Source organism: Rhinichthys klamathensis, unplaced genomic scaffold (genome assembly GCF_029890125.1).
Source record: "Rhinichthys klamathensis goyatoka isolate OS25496 unplaced genomic scaffold, OSU_Roscu_1.1 h1tg000261l_1, whole genome shotgun sequence".
In the NCBI taxonomy this organism is placed as follows: domain Eukaryota; kingdom Metazoa; phylum Chordata; class Actinopteri; order Cypriniformes; family Leuciscidae; genus Rhinichthys; species Rhinichthys klamathensis.
In genome coordinates this window covers 260,807-280,838 of record NW_026606782.1, presented here as the reverse complement: position 1 = coordinate 280,838, position 20,032 = coordinate 260,807, and the positions used below count along the sequence as shown (strand labels likewise).

General features: G+C 38.6%; 1 protein-coding gene across 2 annotated transcripts; it reads right to left on the bottom strand.

Annotated features, from left to right (window-relative positions):
- Positions 1-869: 869 nt before the first annotated feature.
- On the bottom strand, positions 870-19,989 carry rdh10b (retinol dehydrogenase 10b). 2 transcript variants are annotated; one of them, XM_056267489.1, is made up of 6 exons: positions 19,693-19,989; positions 18,847-19,082; positions 18,640-18,738; positions 18,403-18,548; positions 18,183-18,314; positions 870-1,002 (listed from the first exon to the last, which is right to left on the bottom strand). In XM_056267489.1, exons 1-6 carry the CDS (start codon positions 19,964-19,966, stop codon positions 996-998), a joined length of 894 nt encoding a protein of 297 aa, XP_056123464.1. In that variant the 5' UTR covers positions 19,967-19,989; the 3' UTR covers positions 870-995. The 2 variants fall into 2 exon arrangements, with proteins under 2 accessions (XP_056123464.1, XP_056123463.1); XM_056267488.1 differs by lacking the exon at positions 870-1,002 and adding an exon at positions 17,545-18,098.
- Positions 19,990-20,032: the final 43 nt, after the last annotated feature.

Sequence of the window (20,032 nt, the reverse complement as noted above, 5' to 3'; positions counted from 1 at the left end):
AATAATTTCTTATTGTTATCAGTGTTGAAAACAGTTGTGTTGCTTAATGATTATGATCAAGATTTTCAAGAGTTCAAAAGAGCAGCATCTATATATATATATATATATATATACACAGTAGTCAACATTTGAAGTGAATCAAAACCTTTCATCAAAGTTATACATGAATTTTGAACAATACCCGTTCTTGTCTAATGACAACTTTGATTAACTTTTTTGATCCACTTCAAATGTTGACTACTGTATAAATATATGTATGGCTACAGTGTAAGTCTTCACTGACACTAATGGAGTCTTGCTTTAAAAAAAATATTTAAAAAATGTAATGGTAGGGTATGCCTTGATACTAAGTCAAGTTCTGTAAGAACAATAATACTTTGTAAAAATGGTATCAAAACAATTAATGTATTAATGCAAGTTAAACAGTAAGAGAATATAAATAGAATAGTTGGAGTGCACTTTACTATGTATTTTTGTTTATTATATTGCTTTGACTGAGGCCAGCGAAGAGCAAAATGGAGCCTGAATGAAGAAGAAGGTTATTTTTGGGAATTGTTTTCTTATTATTTTTTAAATAGTAGAGAATGAAGTCACAGAAACCAACAGTAATTACAGTGTGATTAGGAGTTTACTAGTCATCAAGAATGATTCTTAGTATTTTCACTCATGTAAAAAGGTGTTTTCTGTTATATGTTCTTGATGTGCAATTTATTTTAGTGAGTCATCTATTCAAACTGAATAATGATAGTGAGCCATTTCATTTAAAATAAAGAGTCTGGAATGTTTTTCTGAACTGTTTATACAGATGTGATTCTAAAGTCCTCTGTCTGATGAACAATACAGTCATCGGTTTTTCTCTTCCGTCAGACGGAATTCCACTGGAGTACGAATGCTTAGGATTTTCCTCATAGGATATCTAATCTTTTGAAATATGTCTGTGACATCATCACATTGGCAATGTAATGGTATCATCCAAATGAGCGTGGGAGTGGGTGTCATTTCCTGGTAAAGAGAACGGGATTGATTGTAGATCTGTGATCTCTCATGCTTGTTCATTTTCAGGGGAGTTAACAGAGCAGGTCTCAGCCTATTAGTCAGAGGGCCTACATTTCGGGGAGCCCCACAGTGGAGCGGTCTGCTTTTCGTGTGTCATTGTAATGAGTTGCCAAACCAACATTACTGAGATATCAGGGCAGTGATTCAAATACTAACTGGATGTTTTTTTTTTGATAAAATAATCTGAAGAAAAAAAAATAGGTTATCCTGATTTTTTAGGTTAAAATGATTTTTTTATGATAACGAAACTTAGATTGTTCTTAAGACTTTTCCTGCAAACACTATAAGGTAGAGATTTCTTAATGTAATTCATAGAGAATCAAAATAATCATCAGTGCATAATTAATAACTGATCCAACAGATTCCAGTGAAAGCACATCATGGACACCTCACAATGAGCTGCTTCACATTGACCAATCAACCAATGCTGTCATCTCTAATTAGGGATATGCTGCATACTTTTTGAGTTTGTACAAGGGGCTCATTATTGCTTTGTGGTATTTAGGCTGAAAGTGGAGTTATCTAACAGACAAGCGTCACTTGTTGGCTTTTATTCACTGAACTGCAGTGCATGTTCCAGGTTTTTGTTAGACTGTGACAGTTTAGTTTAGTAACACTGGTATCTCTGTCTGAAGTAAGATTACGTAAATGTCATTTTGATCATTTCATTACATTCACAAAATTAAAGAGAAAAAACATCATGAATTTTTTTTCTTTCCTATCTTTTTTTTTTTTATCTCTTTTGGTTACCACCACTATGTAGTCAGGATAATCTGATAATAAACATTATTTGCTTTATTTAAATGGATATCCATAGTCAAAAACACTTCCTACTGTAAATATTTTTCTGCAGCCGATGTAATATAAAGACCGAACTCTAATGTGAGCTCATTCCTGATTTGACTATCACTGACAATTGAGAGAATCCCTTTTTCCCTTAGGCCAGGAACAAGTGTATGTAGGCTATTTAGAATCAGTCTGATGACATTTGAATGTGATTCCCTGCTTCTCTCATTCCATTGATAAGGATGTCTGATATTTCTCTCCGATGGTCACTGGTATTTCCGCAAGTGAGTGGGCAGGGAAATACTCATTTATTAGGGTTTTCATTATGTAGTTACATCCATACAGGGGTGTTGGTGATATGACTGATAGGGTGGCAGAGAATAGTTTACTTGTACATACAATTAATGAACGAAAATGAGCTAAAATGAACTGTATTTTTATTTTATTTTAACAACGATTAATAAATACATACACTGTAAAAAATGATCGTGATTTTAACAGTAAAAGACTGTCAAAATGCTACAGTGCAAAACTGTTAATTGGTTAACAGAAAGTTTCCTTACTATATACGGTAAATAACTGTGATAGATCTAACGGTACATTTAATGTAATTTTACTGTAAAATACCGTTAAATTTACAGTTTTTGAAAGTGAAAAGAACAACTCATTGTATAATTTACAGTGAAAAAACGTAAATTGACATTCCCACAATTCCCTGCGTGACACTTCACATTTAATTTATTTTTGTTGAAATAACTATGTTTCTTCTTAGCTTTCTTAGTTCTTTTCTAATCAGTTATGTACATTAGGGTTTTATGTTACATTTAATGTTGTTAAATTAATGTTTATTGTATTTTTAAAATTTCATGTGTGTTACCATGATGGTGTTTAATGTTTGTGCGAATAACACTGTGCAGCTTCATTATAATAGTATTAACTTTCTTGATGAAGATTGCTTGTGATGAGCTTTGATTTATCATGTGACTCTCATCACTGCTGTGATGGTTGATGGTTGTCAGTGTATTACAATGGTAAAAAACAGATATTAATACTTTAATAGGTTGGTAAATTAGCATTATATCAGAAAATGAATTACGGTTTAATACTGTAAATTTTACGTTAAGTCTGTAAAACCAAAAACGTTGATACCGTATTTTTGACGGTAAAGTTCTGGTAACCACAGCTGCCAGTTTTTTTCCGTAAAAACAACGGGATTTTTTTTACAGTGTACAGCAGCATACACTCACCGGCCACTTTATTAGGTACACCTGTCCAACTGCTCGTTAACACTTAATTTCTAAGCAGCCAATCACATGGCGGCAACTCAGTGCATTTAGGCATGTAGACATGGTCAAGACAATCTCCTGCAGTTCAAACCGAGCATCAGTATGGGGAAGAAAGTTGATTTGAGTGACTTTGAACGTGGCATGATTGTTGGTGCCAGAAGGGCTGGTCTGAGTATTTCAGAAACTGCTAATCTACTGGGATTTTCACGCACAACCATCTCTAGGGTTTACAGAGAATGGTCCGAAAAAGAAAAAACATCCAGTGAGCGGCAGTTCTGTGGGCGGAAATGCCTTGTTGATGCCAGAGGTCAGAGGAGAATGGCCAGATTGGTTCGAGCTGATAGAAGGGCAACAGTGACTGAAATAACCACTCGTTACAACCGAGGTATGCAGCAAAGCATTTGTGAAGCCACAACACGCACAACCTTGAGGCGGATGGGCTACAACAGCAGAAGACTCCACCGGGTACCACTCATCTCCACTACAAATAGGAAAAAGAGGCTACAATTTGCAAGAGCTCACCAAAATTGAACAGTTGAAGACTGGAAAAATGTTGCCTGGTCTGATGAGTCTCGATTTCTGTTGAGACATTCAGATGTTAGAGTCAGAATTTGGCGTAAACAGAATGAGAACATGGAACCATCATGCCTTGTTACCACTGTGCAGGCTGGTGGTGGTGGTGTAATGGTGTGGGGGATGTTTTCCTGGCACACTTTAGGCCCCTTAGTGCCAATTGGGCATCGTTTAAATGCCACGGCCTACCTGAGCATTGTTTCTGACCATGTCCATCCCTTTATGGCCACCATGTACCCATCCTCTGATGGCTACTTCCACCATGTCACAAAGCTCTAATCATTTCAAATTGGTTTCTTGAACATGACAATGAGTTCACTGTACTAAAATGGCCTCCACAGTCACCAGATCTCAACCCAATAGAGCATCTTTGGGATGTGGTGGAACGGGAGATTCGCATCATGGATGTGCAGCCGACAAATCTGCGGCAACTGTGTGATGCCATCATGTCAATATGGACCAAACTCCCTGAGGAATGCTTCCAGCACCTTGTTGAATCTATGCCACGAAGAATTGAGGCAGTTCTGAAGGCAAAAGGGGGTCCAACCCGTTACTAGCATGGGGTACCTAATAAAGTGGCCGGTGAGTGTATGTTCTTGTTCATTGCAATTTAACAATTTGCAGATTTTTACATTTGAATCAGCATTTCTGCTGCTATAGAAATTATAATTCTATTATTACAACAATGTTTTCTGGGGGTTTTTTTCTTTCTTTTTTTTTCAATATTAAAAATATATTTTCACATCCTTTCCCTAAGGGGCCTTATCATTCTGTAAAGAATTTTTATGAATTTTCAGTCACATGAGAAGTTTTTTTCAGCCTATATTTTCACCCTGAAATTATACACAGTGCCTTGCGAAGGTATTTGCACCCCTTCATTTATTTCACATTTTGTTTATTGCCTTATGTTAAACTACTTTACATAGCCAATTGTACTTTCTCTACCTTATTAGGAAAATATTGGATTTCTTATAGGAAAATATCATTAATCCAATAAAGCAATAAATAAAAACAATTTCCATGGCAATTCCCCCCTTTTGATTATTATCTTAATCACTTACAAATATAATCATTTTTTCCATACATATTACATCAGACATGTTAGTCCTCTCGGTTTCAAAACATATCTTCACCCTGTAGGAAGAAGAAATACATTTTGCTGTTTTTTCAAGTCATGGGCATCTCTGGTTGATTCAGCAAGCTATAAAAATACAAAGAATAAAAAGTAAAATAAAATCCCTCATTTCATACACTGTCCTTGTACGCCATTTCATAACACGGATGACTGCTGCTTGCAACACTCTTTGCATATCATCGTCCTCAGAAAGACTACTGTCATAATTATTGATTTCTTTGTCATGTGGTCCCTTAGGCATCCAAGGATATAAGTCTGGAAATTTGATACTTTTTTTATATGTGATACTCATATTTCACCATTCTCTTCACTTGGCTTGATACACATTGGAATAGACATGGACATAACAATACCAGGAGCCCTATCACTGGCAAGAGTGTGTGACATAAGTGTTGATAAGGTACACAACAGTATTTTTACATTTAGGGTAACATGGTGAGTTAGAAATGTTCATTCTTAGTGTGTGTCAACTGCTACGTATAAATGTAAATATGTACAGTAAGTTAACCTTACAAAACAGTAAAGCTATTTACAGGCATTGTTCATGGTTAGTTCATGTTAACTAATGCATTAACTAATGTGAACTAACCGTGCTGTTAATGTGAATTGATGCATTAGTACATGTGTGAGTTAACGTTAACAAATATTAACTAATGCTGAACAGAGATGTTGTTCATGGTTAGTTCATGTTAACTAATGCATTAACTAATGTTAACTAATGGAACCTTATTGTAAAGTGTTACCGTAAAGTGTTACCAATAAATAAAATAAAACAAATTCACATCAACATTCAAACATTATTTCCACTAAAACCTAACTCTTTTGTTAAGCTTTCTTTTCAACACGGAAACCTTTACAGTCATTATAGCCCACATAAGGGGGAAAAAACATAAATAAACATAATCCTGAACTTTGTAAAATGTTAAAAATAATTTCATCAAAATGACATATCATATAAATTGGCTGCCATTGACATCTGTGGTCTCTACTCTTTCGATTCCTTTTCTCGCTCTTTGGATGGAAACTTTCTACAGTGGCTGCATGGCGTGGACCCAACCACCTCTTTGCTTTCCAGCTCTTTCTCCTTAGATCCCTTATCCCCACGAAATCTCCCTTGAGCTGCTTTCACCTCCGCACAAATATTAGAAAGGAGAGAAGACATTTCTTTACAACATGCCATGTTCACGCAATTCGGTTGATGGCACTCGTTGTTTAGCCCCTTCCATCCCCAATGTGGGAATTTCAAAAGGGCTTAAATTGGTTCTGGGTCTCTTCCTCATATGCATTAGGACTATTGGCAGGGCCTTTACCCAATTGAGCCCAGTGTCCTCACAGCATTTGGCCAATTTATTTTTTATCGTTAAATTCTGCTCATGTCAATGCCTAAACATTTTCCCACCTGTGCGATGGCTTTACAAAATGTGTTCCATTGTCTGAACAAATTTTCCTCAAAATTCCCCATCCTGGTACTATTTCAGTCAACAGTGCTTTTGCCACTGCTGCTGCATCTTATTTCATCAAATTTTAAGCCAATGTTGTGACCCCCTTAGTAAACCATACATTCATTATCCCCCCTTTTGATGCATGGTCCAACCCGTTCATCAATTTAGCATAATGGTGTTCGGGTATACAAGGTTTGCCATCAACACTAAACCAAACGCTGTCATAATACTGCAGCCACATTTCATCCAGACATCTTTCTCTGCCTCTAAAGCTAAATATTTAATTCTCTGTGGGGAGTAAGAAGAGTCAAGTTTATTTTCAGATAACAGAGTACAACAACTTTTGCTGCATTTGCTCTGGCATTTCCTATAGAAAATGTTAATTTGAGCCGTACACTTACAGACAGAAATGCGATCAGGCTACAAAATAGCATCCAGTAAATTTGACACTAATGCTGCATGAATGATAGGTCGACCATCTGACTTTAAACAAAAAAAATTCAAAATTTTTAATATTTCCACAACGCCCCAAAAACATGTACCCCAAAAGAATAATGGGAGTCTGTGTAAATTGTCACACATTTTTCCAGTCATCAGTTTACACACTTCAGTGCGGCCCACAGGCTCTACTGCTTGTGCCGAATAATTGGAGGGCAACGACCCTGAGGTTAACACTTCAAATTCAGTGGTTACAGCTTATCCTGCTCAATTCAGGCATGTTGTTTAGTCTCTGAAGCCCTCTACAAACAACACATTCTCACAGTTATCGGGTGGTGTGTAGCAGGTCAGGTCGTGGTGTACAGACTTGGTCAAGGACAGTCAAACAGTGATGTTCCTCCCCAACCTCCTCCTTTCATAAAATGTGAGGGGCTCTCTGGATAATTTTATGGTGACTTGGCCAATTTGTCACTCTGCCGTCAAGTCTATTATTTTTACTATTACCATTATGATCACACATAGTTGACAGTATTTAAATTTAGACCCTCGGTTGAATTTAGACAAGAGTTTTTAACCATATTGGAAGGCAATCTTCAACCTCACAATAGTTACTGGTTAATTACCAATAGCAGACAGCTGGAAAATCAATCCAATTAAAGCTTGTCCCATGTTTTGATCGTCTTTTCATCAGATTCACTCAGAATTATTGCCTTATATAAAATTTGTCATTTCACTTAACCCATCTGTAATGATAAAACACTCATTTCAGAGAATAATGACACAATATACACACAATCAGGACATAATATGTCCCCAAACTAACACTAACTGTTAACATGAACTAACTAGACATGATTATGAACCGCTTATTTTCAAGGTTTGGTGTTCTTGGTGTTACCTCTAAAAATATTTAAAGAGCTTTTAAAAACTCAGGTTTTACCTTTTTACATGGTCTCTTAACCAGTTTCAAATAATTTATGTTCATTATTAAAGGAGCTGTATGTAAGATTGTGGCCAAAACTGGTACTGCAATCACTTTCAAATTACTGTAGAGTGGTGTATCCCCTCCCCCTCCCCCCTGACTCAAGGTTGCCAGATCGGCTGCAGGATCCAGCAGGAACGTGACGAGCTGCAGCTGTGGTAACTAGAGCAGAGCTGGCAACCCGGATGCCGCAACACTACTGACTTCGTGATTGGTAGATAGGTGGAGGGTGGAGCATCAGACCAAAACACAACTTGACAACATCAACATCAGTTGAGGGCTGCAACTGCACTTTTTAAATGACAATATCCTGGCCGGACTACTGTTGTCAGTGATATAAGTATTTGAAATGTACATGATTTCTTAATGTCTCGTGATATATTAGGGCCATTTTATGATTAATTGAAATAAATTTCTTACATACAGCTCCTTTAACTTGTTTTTTAGAAAAGTCAGCTGGGTTTTGTTTAAGCTTGCTTTAGCAGGGTGATAGACAGAGAAAGTACCATCCCTGCCTCCACTCAAGTAGTCTCTCTCTCTCTTACTGCGCAAATAATCTTTTCAACAGCCTCATAAGACTGTAACTTAGACAGAATGTAATATTAAATTCATTATAATATATAACTTAAACTTTGTTATCCAGACTTTCTCTTGAATCTTTTAAAAGCGTTCTTCATCTTTAGTCACCTCCATGTCTTGGAATTATCTAAAACTATAAAGACATATTAGTTTAATATCAGCACTTCTATACATTTTTCTTGCCCATAAGGCAACAAACATCGTGTTCCTAATATAAGTTAAGAAGTTTTGTTACTGTCTCCACAACAAATAATGACAATCACCTCATGGTCTCAGCTGGCTCTTGAAAGAACATTCCCATTAGCTCTTTATCTATAATCTCCTTTTCCTCAGGGTGTTGTCCCCTGGCATAGTTGCAAGTTGTGGACACTTGTCACAATGAAAAAACAAGCCATCCAAAGAATCCGGTTCCTGGTGAGGGGTATGGAGGAACATTTCTGGGTCAGACTGCTGTAACACAGCTCCTCTCCCCTTAATGATGCTGCTGGCCTCACAGTCATGCGTTGCCCTCTGTTTGGCCAAAGAGGATCTTACCCCTCGTTGAGAAATCACCTCTTACACACTGGTAAACGCTCTTTCCCATTACGGAATCTTTGACAGTTTTCTTCAACAGAATCAGGTGTTTTCTGGAGCTTAGGGAGGCGCATTCAAGAGCCACCAGAGCCATAGGGTTGCCTAATACTGTTAACACAGGGAGACCGGTTAATAACAGCAGTATTTAATCACTAAAATCCATTAAACATCTGCAAAGCAGCAAAATATCAGTGCTGAGGTTATATTCAGTGAATTTAGATCACAACCGTCCATTCAGTGTACTGCTACGTCTGTAGCCGGAGCCATTAGCCCACCATGTATCATGGTGGAGACTAAGGCTGCGTTTACACTTGGCATTAACATGCGACCTGTATCCGGGTGTTGTCCACACATTGAAAAGACCAGTTTAAACGCGCTTCTGATCGGAATGTTATCCGATCAGCGTGTCCAGGTTCGGAGGTAGTCGAGGACGCATTGTAATCGGATCTCAGTTTAATGTAAACGCAATCCAGCCATCGTGTCTGTATTCACAGGTGGACGTCACACAAAACCCCGCCCACTGTCATTATTCCCCCTCCTCTCTCCAGGAATTGCTGCACGTAGCTGTGTGGTTTTGCGATACAGTCGAGTGTGAACTAGCCCACATTGCAAATATACTGTAATGTTTGCTTTCGCTCCCTAAAGTTGCAGAACCGATTTCTGTAAAGAACGCGCATTTTTCCCATCACAGCTGGCAATGTTCTCGGATACGTTTCTCTGTACCGTTTCCATTACGGAATCTACAGTATCCACATTATTAGTACTTGCAGCCTCTTCATCCTCCTCATTTTGTGAGATTTGTAAAATGTACCCCGACTGAAAACTGTTTTTAAAAGAAAACCCACCACTTCAGGTCGACTTTGCACCGGAGCCATCCTTTTTTTTCGCGGGAATGCGAGATCCGTTCTGTTATCAGATACAGAAGCGACTTGATGTGGACAGGTGTAAACGCACCGTGTCCTGATTGGCTTATGATCCGATCGGATCACGGTGATCACATGTTAATGCCAAGTGTAAAAGCCGCCTCTGTGCCTATGATTTTCAACTGAAACACTGTGCTTTACTTCAGTAATCAACATTTGAAGTGGATTAAAACCTTTCATCAAAGTTATACATGACTTTTGAACAATACCCGTTCTTGTCTTAGGACAACTTTGATTAACTTTTTTGACCCACTTCAAATGTTGACTACTGTAGAAATGGGCGACCTGCATTGTCCACTATGATAAGGCATCATGTATTGGATAAAATTTGTGTCCATGTCTAATTATCGGTACCCAAGAAAATGTTATAATATGCTTTTCCAGTTAAATGAAGTTGGTAGAAAAACATGGGTTTCCTGCATTCGAGTTCTCTGTTATTGTTCAGATGCTCAGGGCACTGTTTAGCATAGAAACGGGTAGATGGAGTAATATACCAATGACAGAGAGAATCTGTAGTTATTGTAAACTAACTAATCTGTGATTGAAGATGAGAAGCATTTCTTGAATGATTGTTCTTTGTACATGGACCTGCGTAAGAAATATTTGAGTAATCTCACACTTGTTGGTGATGTTTGTGTTGATGTGTCACAGGTTTGTGAGTCGAAGCATGCATGGAGACTAGCATTGTATATATATCATGGAATGAAAAAAAGAGCATCTGTCATGCTTTTGTGACTTTGGAACTATGGGCCGTGAGGCCATGTATTCCTGAAATAAAAACTAAACTACTGTAGAAATAGCTTATTATAACTTATGACACCGGCCCAGATATCATCTGTCAGGTTTTGGTTAGGTGGAAGTAGGGAGGACTCAAGTGCAGAACAATGGGATTTTATTAATAATAAAAAAGAATACAAACAAAACTACCCCATAGGGATGGCTGACGCGCGAAACTGACGTTCCGAAGCTTTTCGAGATCCCGAAGCGCAGATGTTTTGAAACACTGATCCGAAGCGTGATTCAAAACACCCATGTCACGTGACTACGGCTAAATAAAGCATCGGAGTGTTTCACAAGTGTTACGACAGGTGGCATGGTCCGCCGAATCAGCGTTTGATTGACAGGGTCGGGAACAGAGCACACAATCGCACATCTGTATAAAAGTGAAGTTAACGCATTTTGACCTCGTGGGTTTTTGTGAGAGGAGTTTGATTTTGATATAGCGGATTTTTGGTGATATAGTGACATTTATAGTGCGATTTGTTTAGTTATATTTAGGCTTACATTTAAATTTACAAATTGACTGATAGGCTAGAGCCAGACATACATATAGTGACACATTAATAGATGCATAGATAGATAGATAGATAGATAGATAGATAGATAGATAGATAGATAGATAGATAGATAGATAGATAGATAGATAGATAGATAGATAGATAGATAGATAGATAGATAGATAGATAGATAGATAGATAGATAGATAGATAGATAGATAGATAGATAGATAAAAATGGAGGCTCCACAGAAGAGATGCCGTACATCTGTGGTGTGTGTATTTCCATTTGGAAACCCCACATAAAGTGAGATGTATGTATTGTGATCGGCAGCTAGCCTACTGCAACAATACATCATCCATTATGCGCCATTTGAGGAGCACTCATCCTGCCTTTTTGCAGGGTGTAGAGGGTGGTGGCATTCCCCCTGTACCTAGGCCTGCTACTGACACTGCTGGGCCATCTAAGCAAGGTATGCATTGTTTGAAATATAATTATAATTGAAATATAATAACAAACTTTTGGGACACTGTCAACCTAAACCCTACAACCTAACGTCACCAGGATTAATGCACAGGCTTACATAGGCTGCAGCCTAGGGGCCCCACGTGTTCAGGGGGCCTCGGATTGCCCAGACAATTTTTTTTTTTTTTTTTTACTTAAGCGCGAACCAGGCACGGCACGGGGCCGGGATTCCAGTTTGGATGGGCCAGACCAATTGTGAACGTTAAATTAAAAACGTTATCTAATCACTGTTTAACCTAATAAAAATGACTGACTAATATATTATACTGTTAAATTATCTGTGACTGTGACTAATACATAATATAGATTTGAAATAGCTTGATGCTCTTTAAATATTTTGTTGCATTGAAAAAAGGTTTCGGTGCATAGGACAGACCTATCCGCGATCGCTCTCCGTGGTTCTGATCAAAGAGCGCGAATCTCCATTAGGCCTACGCATCATTCCTGCTGCATTTCCCTTACATGAAAACGATTCCGGGTGAAAACGTAATAATATTTTATCGGATGTGCCTTTCGTTTACACGGCGACGGCGTTTTTGGGGCTTAAAAACGCAAAAAAGTGAAACCACCCTCCAAAGTGGAAATCTTAAAAACGCTCCACCGTCGCGTTTCCGTTTAAACGGGTACAAACGCAAATCTGCTCATGGCGGCTCTCGTCGCGTACGCATTTACGTCACAGGCATGCGCCAGTACAGGAAAATAACAACCAACATGTCGGATTATTTCCATACGTCGGACCTTCAAGTTGCCCTAGCAGCTCTGATAAACGTCCAAGAGTCTTTTCAATTTCGCGCTACTAGGGAGGGAGAGAAGTAGAAGGAAGGTTGTACGCAGGCGCACGGACTTGTTGTTGTTGTGTGGCAGTGCTTCACATTGCCACCTAGCCGCCTGGAGTGCATGCTACATCGCATTTCTAACACTTTTGCGTCTCCATATGCACGCAGATTTCCCCCCCATAACGCTCGTCTAAACGCAGAATAAAAAGTGAAAACGAAACGCCACTTTTGCGTTTTCTCTTCAGATCGTTTCCGTGTAAACATGGCCTTAGTCTTAGCGCGCTAGGAAGACTCTTGGGTATAACTTAACTAAAGGTTAAACCATTGCTAGGCGTCTTCAGGGTAGATGTGAATTGGTTATCCAATCAGCTGCTGCTGCTGGTCAAATCATGTCAATCATTTTCATTTACGTCACTGCTATATTGCTGGACGGCATAGTGGCAGAATGGCTGAAAGAAAGCATGAAAGTGGAGCACAAAAACGTAAATTACTAAAGTTGAGAACAACAGGTCCAAGATATATTGAAAAAAAATCCTAAATTGACTGGATATTTCAAAGCTGTTGAATCTTCATCCAGTCGAAGACAAGATCCACCCCAGACTGCCGGAACGGAGCTAGCTGAAACGCCTGCAGCTAGCTCATCATGTTATCGGTAATATTTCAGGGAATTTGGGGAGTTATTCCACAATGCAGTGTCTCCTCTATGTTTATTTTATTATGGCGGTGCGCAATGGCAAAATTTCTTCCGCCTCGTTTTTTATTTTTGTTAAAATGTTCGCTTTCTTCCGAGTCGACTATGAAACGAACAGCTCGCGGGACGATTCGGGTGCTAGGCGTCTTCAGGGCTATCATCCACTCGCGAGGCAGAGGCGCTTAGAGGCAGAGGCGCTGGCGCCCTCCTAGCAACGGCGATTCGGGTTCGCGCTTAAAAACGGCACTGCGTCCGCGGGAGATGGCTTTAAAAAACGCAGACACCAAAATCAAGACATAAATAACTATGGCTAACATTACATCGAGGCTCGAAATTAACATGCTCGAAATCAAAGCCATTTTGGTCGCATATGCTCCTGAAATATAATCTGTGCGACCTAAAAATATATTTGGGTGCTGAGTCTACTACGCGAAATTTAAAAGGCTGATTTGACTTTTACTTAACTGACAGGACAGCTGTTTCGGTGGTTGCCTAGCAACATAAAAAACGCAGCGCACTGCTCGTTCTGTGTTATCGAACCTGAACAATGCGTGTGATCGGCTCCATAAGAAGATGAAACGAACGTGTTAGCTGTCTCAATGTGTGTGTATGCCAGTTCACCGTAGTTGCGTATGGACCATATATGGCACTAAATAAATTTTTAGTGAGGGGGGGGCTCACACAAAGAGCAGCCTAGGGGCCCCTGACAACCTTAAAGGGGTCATATAATGGTACATGCACTTTTTCAAGTTGATTGTACTGAAATGTGTGTTGGCAGTGCCTGTACACAACCATCATATAATGATAAAAATCCATCCAGTGTTTTTGTTTTAATCTCCTTATATGTTTTCCCCTGTCTCAAATCGAGCCGTTCGACCGTGTGACGTCACACGGTCGGACGCCCCTCCCGCGATTGTTGATTGACAGCCGGGTTTCAACACAGACCCGCCCTCGCTCGTGAGCCAGCTGTCAATCATAGTCCGCGCTCATTGTTGATATGCTGGAGCACTGTCTATGAGCACAATGGCGTCTAAGCGATTGGTGTTCTGTTCTTGGGTGCAATAACGAACACAGCAGTCATTTTGATGTTCCTAAATCCGAACCGCTGAAGACGCAGTGGCTGTATTTGTTTTCGAAGGGAATATTCCCCACAAGCAACGTCAATGCTTTCATGTTTGCGCAAATCATTTCTCACCAGACTGCTTTATAAACTAGGGTCAGTATGAGCAGTATGAGTTTTGCTAAGAAGCTGCTCATGAAAAAAGGATCGGTACCAGATATTCGTGTTCCTGCTGAATCTCCAGAAGAACGGAAGTGAGTGTAACGTTTTATTAAACTTTATATTAATATATTAATCTTTGCAAATCGCTTGCACGGTTCACGATGAATGAGTCTAAGGTTTACACTCAGGGTACATTACGGCATGTTTTCTATGTACGACGTTCTCAATATAATTCATAATCCCACGTTTATAATGAACAACGTGTTATGGTTATTGTGTTATTGTGTTACAAACGTGTACGCACAGAACAGAGAGGCGGGGTGAGCAAAGCTCATTATCATTTAAAGTCATATGCACTGAAACGGCGTGCTGAAAACATGGCTGTTTTTGACCAGGTAAAATAACTGTTTTCTTACAATACTAATGAGAATTTTTTATTAAAGTATATTACAAACTTTTAATTTAGACCCTAAAGAATCATATTAGCTTGTACAAAAATGGCATTATATGACCCCTTCAATCCGCCCCTGAACGTCACAATCCCAACTGCCAAATGTAACTGTCCCTGGCAGTTACATTTTTTAAAACTGTTATGAAACAATTTTGCTCTCTTTTTTTCCGCACTGTCAAGGTGCAGAAATAGTTCCATAAAATCTATCAGAAATTGTATTTTCATAACATTAATTTTTGCTGCTTTATACTTGCTGCTTCTATAACTACAGTATTCCTCTATCAAATGGTTAGTCTGCAGATGCAACAAAACAGTATCTGTATTGTGTCAGTCCCACTAATCTCTACTCACAGACAGCCTTATTGCTGCTTGCTCCTTCAATCCTTATTATATAAATTCTCTAGACATCTAATGTCATGATGCATCCAGGATGAAAAAGTGAAATCCCTTATTTTTTATTTTATTAAATTTTTAAAATTTATTTCCCCTATTTTCCTGCTGCATCGATTTTCTTTCACTACTTTCAGCCTATAGTGACACTTAAAGTTCATTCTCTAGGAAAATCATAGTATTTGATTAACCCTTCAATACATTGATACATACATACATACATTACTCTCCTCATCTGACAAAACACCTGTGTATCATATTTTTCACAGCTGCTTGATTTACTGTGAGATTTTCCCATTCTGATATACTGTGTCTGTGGAGTTCTTTCGTCTCGCCTCAGTAATCTATTGGACGTCTCCAGTAGACCCTACATTTTTCCCTAAAATCTGGAAAAACCTCGGGTTCACTTCCCCACCAGTCTGCACCCCAAAGATTTGGGGAGGTGACGGAGGTGAATGGAATCTATCCAGTCTGCACCCCACATGAACAGATTTGGTCCCCGATCTCGAGTTTAATTACACGTTAAACTCACTACTCTACCACAGACCCAGTCATCAACATGGTTTAATATCTCAATTTCCCCAATTCATTTTTACAATAATTTATGTTTGTCTCTTACCCAGTTCTCAGTGCCACTTGAGTTCTTTTTCCGATTCCAGTGGTGTTTCTCCTGGACTCTCAATCTATTCGGGGAAGGGCTGAATCTCTCGATTGATCAGGATGATCAGTCACCGTCCGCTCTCGGATTTAAAAGGCACATTCAAGGAATCCCACTTCTGACACCAAGTTGTTGTGGCAAATAAACAATAAACAATTCTGAATCTGCTAGTGATTATAATGGTTTATTTCTTGCAAAAAAGAAGGCACACAGTCACACAGTCAGTCAGCAGAATGTGAGAGTGCACGTGCGGAGGGGAGGCTCCCTCTCTCTTTTATATCTCTACTCATAACAAATAACATAGGGCCATAGCCCAGGCTCATAGCCAATTGAACCTTTATTAGGAAAATACATTATTTCTTATAGGAAAATATCATTAATCCAATAAAACAACGAATAAAAACAATTTGACAGTACCCTTAGTTTTTTGACAACACCCCAGCCATAAGTCTTTTTGGGTATGATGCGACAAAATTTGCGCATCTGCATTTGGTGATTTTCTGCCATCCACCCCCCTTAGATCCTCTCAAGCTCTGTCAGGTTGGATGGGGACCTTCGGTGGACTGCCATTTTCAGGTTTCTTAAGAGATGTTCGATTGGGTTCAAGTCTAGGCTCTGGCTGGGCCACTCAAGGACATTCACAGAGTAGTCCATATAAGACACTCTTGCGTTGTCTTAGCTGTGTGCTTAGGGTCATTGTCCTGTTAGAAGGTGAACCTTCTGCCCAGTCTGAGGTTCTACCCCAGACTTCATTAAGGCCATCTCTATATTTTGCTGCGTTAAGCTTTCCTTCTACCCTGACAAGTTCCCCAGTCCCTGCCACTGGAACACACCCTCACAGCATGATGCTGCTGCTACCAGCACAGAGCACACATTACTGTTGGGATTGTGCTGGTTTCCTCAAGACATGATGCTTGGAACTGAGGTTCATCAGACCAGAGAGTCCTTTAGGTGTTTTTTTTTTTTTTTTTTTTTTACTTTGTGGCTTGGTTTTTGCATTTTCAGCTGTTAGACCTTTTATTGAAAAGTGTGTGCCTTTCCAAATCATACCCATTCAATTGAATTTGCAGAGGTTAACTCCACTCAAAGTGTAGTAATGTCTGCAAGCGAAACTGAAATGCTCCTGAGCTAAATTTCATGTGTCCTAGAAAAAGGTATGAATACATATGCAATGCGATCATTTCAGTTTTTCCTTTTTAATAAATTTGCAAAGTTGTCACAAAACTGTTGTTTTGCATTGTCTTTATGGTGTATGGAGTATAGATTGATGTGAAAATAAGTAATTTAAAGTAGTTAAATTACCGCATTCATTGCAAAATATGAAAAAATATGGAGTTCGAATACTTTCGCAAGGCACTGCATTGCAAAGTAAATGCAATATATAATACTTAATATATTTTAAAAGGCCTGCTTTGTGGTTTCAACTGCCTCAAATATTATTAACAGGGTACATTATTACTGAGATTATAGTTGTTAAATGCTTTGAAATGTTTCCTGCAGTTAAATGCATAAAGAACTGGGAAGATAACATTCAAAGTGGAGATGTAGATCATGGAAACAAGAAATATATTCCTATGGAATGGGTCTCTTTTCCCCCCACATGGATGGCCCTTGTATCTTTCCTTATTTTCATATTATCTTATCAAACTTTGACAATCCATGACCGCATTTGAAGCACGGATTGAACCTATATCTTGTTTGCTCACCAAAATAAAAAAAATAAAAAAAGTACCTTTTCACTTAGACCTTAAATACATTAATCAGGAAAAAAGGCCACTGTACATGATTATAGGAAGACTGTTTATTTAACAATAAGCACTTATGGCATTCTCTGATAATCTTTTGTCATAATCATTGGTGTTATCCAAATCAAAACCACAACAAGAAATACTTTCATACATGTAGTGCATTTTGTAGTTATTAGGAGGACAAAACCTCTAAAGTGACAAAGTCATGGAATGTCGAGGAAAGCAACAGTACACAACAAATAAAGTGTGAATACATATAAATAGGTGACAGGCCTTCTTATGCAATATTACAGTAACACAGCATTTAATAATTAAGGCTAATCGCTAAATGTGTTATACATTTGTAATTATTGCATTCTCAAATTTGACAGCAAAATGTCATCCGAAAAAACTTGTAATGTACAGCTTTCATCGTTCCAGAGGAACTACGCAGATTTTAGCAGCACTGCTCAGTCAGAACCAGTTAGATTCCAGTCTTTGATTCATTGTTGTTCGTGGACTCCTTCCGTTGAGCCAGAAAGGGGTACATGCACTTATCCGCACCAATAAATCTGTACATGCACACAATGGCATCAAACGGCAAAATGCTGCAAGATATGAGAGATTATAGACCATTATACGTACACAGATTAAATAAAACAAGAATATTATGACATATTACACTAACTTACGTTTTCATGAAGGTGACCATGTACATGATTCGTGGTGTGCAGATCATTGCTTGGTCTGTTAATATGGCTCTCATGGCCTGTTTTACACAGTACTCTGGCTTTAGCGCTGGGAAAAGTGGAGCCATTTCTTTCCTGTTTAAAAAGATTGTAAGGTAACAATTATAATTAGAACACGTCTTATCATCAGAAGTTAATTAAAGATATTTAGTTAAACACAAACCTAATTTTGCAGCCTTTGAACATGCCAGTGTCAACTAAAAAAGGACAGACAAGCGTCATCTTTATTCCATCCTTATCAGCTGCTTTCAGTTCATGGCTCAAAGACTCATGGAAGCCTATGGCTCCAAACTTGCTTGCACAATAGTCCTACAACAAAGAGGAAAAACGTGGGTTACTGAACTTCAAAAGCATCTTTGCAACACAGTACATTACACTACATAAGAGTTTGTTTTTTTACCTCCACACCAGCAGTAGTGAACAAGCCCAATGAACTAGCAACAGTTACAATGTGTCCGTGATTCCGCTCCAGCATCTTGGGAAGAAAAGCTTTCGTAGTCTGTGAATATAAACATATATAAAATCAAAAGATGAACACAAATTATCAAGTGTGAATAAAGACTGCAAAACTGGACATTAATGGTACCGATCAAAGCCTCATACTGACCCAGAAGTGAGCATGGCAGTTGACCATCATAGTCCTTTCAATAAGCTCGTCTGGACACTCAAGAAGATGACGTCCTGAGACAACTCCAGCATTATTGATCAACAGGTCGATGTTGCCCACCTCTTTGCGCACCTTCTCTGCAGTTGAATACACACTCTCGCGTTTACTAACGTCACAAAAATATGTGTAAACTTTCAGCTGGAACAGAGGCAACTCTTGAACACTATCTGAAGACCCTGAAAAAAATGAGAGAATAGATTTGATAACAGAACAGTATTGCAAACATTTAACCCCTCCAGTAATAGTTAACATTTGAGTCTAAAAAGGTTGTTGATGCTTTCCCCATAAGTGTTAACGCAAAATAAAACCACAAAATAAATTACAAAATGACTCTTAATATAGGATATTAGTATTACTAACCAACTGAACAAAACGCTGTAAATTCCCATCAGTTACAAGTATAAAACACACTTTAATAAAGTCTAAAACTTTTTAGAAAAGTAATTTGGTTTGTTTTATTTGGTTATACTTTTCCTGGGAAATTCTGGGATTAAAGTTGTTAAGAAAAAAGCATGAACATGAACTAACACTTCTAAAGCACTTATTCAGCTTTCTCAATCATTTTCAAATACATTATTATAATCAAAAGTTATTAATTAAAGAACTTGAGCTCACACGAATAGTATAAATATTTTTATTAACTAACGTCAACTAAGACTAATAAACACAGTAACAAATGTAATTGCAGTAACTAATATTAATTAATTCTACCGTATTACAATAAAGAATCTTGTGAAAGACTAAAAAAAAAAAATTGGGGAAGAAAGGGTCGTTTACTAAACTCACCAGCGGAGGGGTTCATTTCTCGGTAAATTTCACGCACTATCTCAGCGGTCTCTTCGTTAGCCTGTCGGTTAATGTCCCACAAAACAAGGATCGCTCGTCTCCGGGCAAACTCCAATGCAAAGAACCGCCCGAGACCGCTTCCTGCACCGGTGATAACACACACCTGACCCTCTACACTCTTGTCCCGTGGACGAATAAACCATTTACCACCGGCCAGCACAAACGACCAGATTATTTTAAAAGTGACCACGAATAATTCAGTGACGATATTCATGATGTGCGCGTGCCGCTGAGCTTCCATTCTAACGATTCGCCATTCGCCGAACTAAACAGCAAAGAT

Coding starts and splice junctions, on each gene's coding strand:
- rdh10b (XM_056267488.1), bottom strand. CDS start 19,966: ATGAATATCGTCACTGAATTATTCGTGGTCACTTTTAAAATAATCTGG. Junction 18,739..18,846: donor ACTGCCATGCTCACTTCTGG/GTCAGTATGAGG, acceptor TTATATTCACAG/ACTACGAAAGCTTTTCTTCC. Junction 18,315..18,402: donor TTCAAAGGCTGCAAAATTAG/GTTTGTGTTTAA, acceptor CTTTTTAAACAG/GAAAGAAATGGCTCCACTTT.